Raw genomic sequence first — 6,000 nt, forward strand, 5'->3', positions numbered from 1 at the left:
AGTTTTTTTGCTTAAGGATGACTATGATTAAATCAAAGCAAAGAAGGATTTTACAAGTTTTGGGATAGTTTACCTGCTTCTTTATTCCATAATCATCACATGCTTCAGCTTTCATTTTTTCAATCTTTTCTTCTTGTTGTTTTGCCTCTTTTTCGTACATAAGTTTTTCTTTTGCCAATCTGCAATTAAACAAAATGATTATATAAGTCTGATTGTATTATGGTATAAAGTTACATTACTGATAACAACCCTCCTGCCTACCCCTGAAAGCTGCATCCCTATAACACAATACACAATTTTATATAACAAAAAAGGCTCTAAAATACTGTAAGAAACTGCATCTCGGAAATGCTGAATTTAGCTACAATATATAACCATTCTTATAAAAATTATTTAAATTAAAATGTTTTAAAGACTCTTTGTGGTTTTATCCGTACTGAATATCCTATAAAAGCTATACACTGGTACTTCATTTCAAATACATAACAGAAACAGACAAGAAGCTGCCCGCTAAGTCTGGATGACTGCTAATGAAGACAGTAGTACAGAGGAGAAAGCTATCTCTGTATCTCAAAAAAGTCCTCACAAAGTAGCTGAAACAATATTCAGGTGTCTACAAAGGTGACATTCTAATACTCAGCATTTACCAGACTTTCTTATTATCCAGGTTCCCATAGTTTTGTGAGTGACCTATATATTCTCTATTACAGGCATGTGGTCTTTTCCTCTCTCTCACTACTAAACACCATTGCACCTGCATTTTTAAATGAAAAATGACACTAAGGTGACATCCTTCTTAGTAATAACTTTGAAAAAATGTTATCACATGTAAATTAAAAGGAACAGCATTCCCAAGTTCACAAACTGTTATTTCAAAATGTTTTTTTTTTTTCTGATCACAACTACGTGTCATACCATTAAATGCAATACTTCATATACTAGGTTTTGTACAAAATAATAAAAATTAAAATTCCCAAATAACACAGTAGCCTCCTAGTCCTGTGTTCCTTAGAGTATCTTCCTCATTGTTCTGTGTGCAGACAAAAGTAACAGTTTGATAATTTATCTTATAGCAATTTTCCTTATGGCCTATTTTTTAGAGGGAAAAGAATCCATCTTCTAATCCTACTCATGGATTAGGATGCTTTTTGTTAATGAGTATAGATTCAAGAATAATGCATTTTTTTCTTTTCTTCCTATATTGCCTAGTAGCTAGAAATATGTATAACAAATTTCCATCACTACTAAGAAAAACACTTAAATTTGCTTTGGCAGTGAAGTTTGATGTCATTAAGCAAATGTAAACCCTGAACATGTATTATAATGGATAAGCTAAAAACACGTGTAGGTCTTAAATGTGGAAGAAGCTTATGTCTTTAACAGCTAACTTTGAGAGTAACAGTTGAAGACCATTAGCCTTAAGAGACTAACTTACTTGATTTCAACACGCAAAGGTTGAAGCCTGGGTTGCAGTGACCACGCCCTGGTTGAGTTTGTGATCTTGAGGGATTTGGATCTAGCTAGGAGCAAAGTCAGCACCCTGAACTTCAGAAGAGACAACTTCCAGCTGTTCAAAGAATTAGTGAATGAGATCCCATGGGACATGGTCCTTAGGGACAGAGAATCTGATCAGAGCTGGCAACTCCTTAAGGATATTTTGCTTTGAGTGCAAGAGCTCTGTATTCTAATATGCAATAAATCAAGCAGGGAAGGTAGGAAAACAGCATGGTTGAACAAGGAAGGCAATAACTTAGGCAAAAGAAAGAAATGCACAGATGGTAGAAACAGGGCCGTGTGCCCTGGGAAGAGTACAGAAATGCTGTCTGGATGTGCAGGGGCAGGATCAGGAAAGCCAAGGCACTGACAAAACTAAACATGGCCAGGGATGCAAAGACTAACAAGAAGGGGTTCTGCAAGTACATTGGCTGCAAAAGAAAGACCAAGGAGAGTGTAGGGCCTCTAACAAATGAAGACGGAAAACACGTAATGACAGATGTGGAGAAGGCAGAGGTACTTAACTTCTTTGCCTCAGTCTTCACTAGTCGTCAGGCTTCACACATCTCTTGAGTCCCCAAAACTCTGAGTGGGGGCTGGGAGAGCAGAATCCCTCCCACTGTAAGTGAAGAGCAAGTTCGGGACCTCCTAACACAACAACTACAAGTCTATGGGCCCTGATGACATGCATCCCAGGGTCCTGAGAGACTTGGCTGATGTAGTCGCCAAGTCCCTCTCCATCATATTTGAAAAATCATGGCAGTCAGGTGGAGTCCCCGGTGACCAGAAAAAGGGAAACATCACTCCCATTTTTAAAAAGGGTAGAAAGGAAGACCTGAGGAACTACAGACTGGTGAACCTCACCTCTGTGCCTAGCAAGACCATGGAATGAATCCTCCTGGAGGCAATGTTAAGGCACATGAAGGATAAGGAGGTGATCCGAAACACCCAGCACAGCTTCACCAAGGCTAAATCATGCCTGACCAGACTGGTGGCCTTCTGCGATGGAGCGACTGCATCAGTCGACAAAGGAAGACCAACTGATGTCATGTACTTGGATTTCTCTAAGACTTCTGACATGGTCCCACGCAACATCCTAACCTCTAAATTGGAAAGATACGGATTTGAAGGGTGGACCAGCCTGTGGATAGAGAATTGGCTTGATGGCCCCACCCAGAGAGTAGCAGTCAACAGCTCCCTGTCCATCTGGAGGCTGGTAACGAGTGGTCTCCCTCAAGGGATCACCTTGGGACTGGTGCTTTTCAACATCTTCATCAATGACATAGAGAATGGGATAAACTGCACCCTCAGCAAGTTTGATGACACCAAGCTGAGTGATGAGGCTGATACCAAAGAAGGAAGAGATGCCATCTAAAGGGACCTGGACAGGTTGGAGAAGTGAGCCCATGTGAACCTGATGAGGTTCAACAAGGGCAAGTGCAAGGTGCTGCACCTGGGTTGGAGCAAACCCAGACAGGAGTACAGACTGGGAGAAGAACTCATCGAGAGCAGCCCTGCAGAGAAGGATGAGGGCATTCTGGAGGATGAAAAGCTTGACATGAGCAAACAGTTCACACTTGCAGCCTAAAAGGCCAACTGTGTCCTGGGCTGCATCAAAAGAGATGTGACTAGCAGGTCAAGGGAGTTGATTGTCCCCCTCTGCTCTGCCCTTGTGAGACCCCACCTGGAGTGCTGCATCCAGGTCTGCCCCCCCGCACAAGAAACACGTGGACCTGTTAGAGCGAGTCCAGAGGAGGGCCACAAGGATGATCAGAGGGCTGGAGCACCTCTGCTATGAAGAAACGCTGAGAGAGCTGGGGCTGTTCAGCCTGAAGAAGGCTCCAGGGAGACCTCACTGCGGCCTTTCAATACTTAAAGGGGTCTTACAAAAAGCATGGAGAAGGACTCTTTGCTCAGGTAGATAATGACAGGACAAGGGGGGATGGTCTTAAACTGAAAGAGGATAGATTTAGACTAGGCATTAGGAGGAAATTCTTCATTGTACTGGTGGTGAGGCACTGGAACCAGTTGCCGAGAGAAGCTGTGGATACCCCATCCCCTGAGGTGTTCAAGGCCAGGCTGGACGGGGCTTCAGCCAACATGATCTAGAGACAGGTGTCCCTGCTTACAGCAGGGGGGTTGGAGTTAGATGATCTTTAAGGTCCCTTCCAACCCGAGCCATTCTATGATTCTAGAATGCAAAGTAATCTCAGTTTTGGATGCAAAGCGAGTTTTTTCACACACTCAACTATAGCAAATGATGAACACAGAAAATTTCAAAAGGCTGAAACGGAAGATTAAGGTCTAATCTCATGCCCTGCAGTAATAGTTACACAGTAATCCATTATCAAGCTTAATTATTTGTTCTTATTGCTACTTTGCTCTTAAATCTTCCATTTTGTTACATCTGTTCATTAGGTGTATATTGGATTACATAATGCTGGAACTTGAACCAAAACATCCTCCAGCATCTGGAGAATGACAGAATAATGATCAGCTAATTCAAGACCGAAATGAACACAGAACTGCACAGAACTGCAATCCTGAGAGCATGCCAAAGAAAGCCCTTGGCCTAACAAGAGCAATCATCAGATCAGCCTGTACAAGATAAAACTGTTTAAGGAGAACTTAATAGCCAAAAGAACATAATCAGATCCAGGAAGCAAAGAACGTATTATACAAATGAAAAGAAAATAAATAAAGGTCTTGTAGAGAGCTTCATGGTCACGTTAGCACATCAGGGCAAATTAATTCCTAATTTGTCACAGTTAAGTGTTCCACTAGAAGTGCTGCTGAGGATGGACAGTTCAGAACAGTACTGAGAGGACAAGAACCCATTGTGAACTAAAGCTGCCACAGCAGTGGTATCTTGAGAAAAATTCCAAAGGGAATATTTGATATTATAACAGAAGGAACTCTCCCTGATGTTTATATCATAAAAAATTGTTTTGCCAAAGTAGCTTGAAACTTTGGTGCCACAAGTTGATCCAAGCTGGGCTGTGGCAATGCATCCCTGAACAGTCCAAATGCCTGTGGAATCATAACACCAGAGAGGGCCTTCAAGCCGTGTAAAGAACCTTTAGCAGCACATCAAGTGTGTAATACAGGTATCACCTAGGTCAGCTGTTACAAGTTAGCCAAATACTAGCTTTGAAAAGTAGTACTGGGGAAAGACAGCAACCTAGTTACTAGTAATATGGACACTATATCAGTGGCTGTAATTCCAACTGCTGGAACTAGCTCCAGTGTTAGCACCAGCAAATATTGATTTAATAGAGGATGAGTTAATTGTTTGATCAAGGTTGCTTGATTTAATTCAAGGCAGTATTATTTGCTTTTCTATTTTTAGGTTCAAAAAAAAAGTTAATTTCATTCAATCTGTGAGATTTTTTTTTGAATGAGAACAGCAAATTCCCTTGAGGGGGAGGAGAAGAGAGAAATCATTAAATACAGCTTTTATGTTCACTTAGTTATTAAAATGTATATACCATTGAAACTGAAGGCAACTAGCATTGCAAAACTTGCATATTTTTTTTTTCTAAGCTAAAATAAAGGGCAAAACGTTCGTGTTTACTTAAATTTTCATACTACGTTTTCACACGCACGTCTTCCTCCATGCACACTAATTTTTCAAATGGACTACTATTTGCTTATTTCTTCCAAAAGGAAAAGAACAAGGACTGAATGTTCTGTCACAGTTTAGAACTAAATTTAACTTTTTTTGCCCACTTTTCTCAGATCTGGATACTTTAGATACTGTATTTACCTACCTACTTTTATTTCTGTACATTTCAGAAGCAGAACTTGAAGCATTCAGCTTTCAAATCATTAAGCCTGAAATATGATACTGTTTTCAGTGACATATTTTCCATAGTTTCCATTATAGGTTATTCAATAATCAGAACTGGCTAGTTTAACTTTCCATTTGTTGCATGCAATTGAGATGTTGATGTTAATGCTATTAAAAAAAGTTCTTATTTAAAAACATTTCCTGTAGTAAGTTCTTCCTTTAAATGCCAGGAAGCCATTTCTACTGAATACATAGATTTAATTTAGCTTGTCCCCAAGCAATAGCTTCTCTTTCAAAAGGTAAATTAAATTCTATAATGGAGAAATACTATCCCTTAGTCACCTCTTCCTTACAAATTTCAGCAAAATTCTGCACAAAAATACCCACGTGATATTTTGTTACTCTTCTTCCTTCACCCTTTGTCTATCTAGATGCAAGATTCTGTTCTTTCTTCTTGTTTTTTCCACGCCCCCCCCCCCCCCCAAAAAAAACAACATTAAAATGGATGCTAAACCAAAATCTTTATACATGGTATGATCACATGAAACAAAAAAATTAATTAACAGCTCAGTAGGTATTTGAAAAAGCCAGATCATAACTTGTTGCATGTGAAGTCTACAGGTCATTTACAGATTTAAAAACCCTGCAACCATAAAACTCACTACAGACATAGCTTTAGCAGACATTATACAGTGTCCTAAGAAATATAAGGTGCA

The 6,000-nt window shown here is 39.9% G+C and overlaps 1 protein-coding gene across 3 annotated transcripts in view; it reads right to left on the reverse strand.

Moving 5' to 3' along the window:
* The window catches only part of TBCA (tubulin folding cofactor A), a 36,483-nt gene that overhangs the window by 11,477 nt on the left and 19,006 nt on the right, over positions 1 to 6,000 (reverse strand). For all 3 annotated transcript variants that reach the window (XR_014577206.1, XM_083819262.1, XM_083819263.1), the window contains exon 2: positions 74 to 179. Coding sequence is in view for 2 of the 3 variants with exons in the window: in XM_083819262.1 (XP_083675388.1) it covers positions 74 to 179 (106 nt within the window). In the remaining variant the exon portion in view is untranslated. The remainder of the gene's footprint in view (positions 1 to 73; positions 180 to 6,000) is intronic.

The sequence above is a fragment of the Anser anser genome (genome assembly GCF_964211835.1).
Source record: "Anser anser genome assembly, chromosome: Z".
NCBI lineage: Eukaryota > Metazoa > Chordata > Aves > Anseriformes > Anatidae > Anser > Anser anser.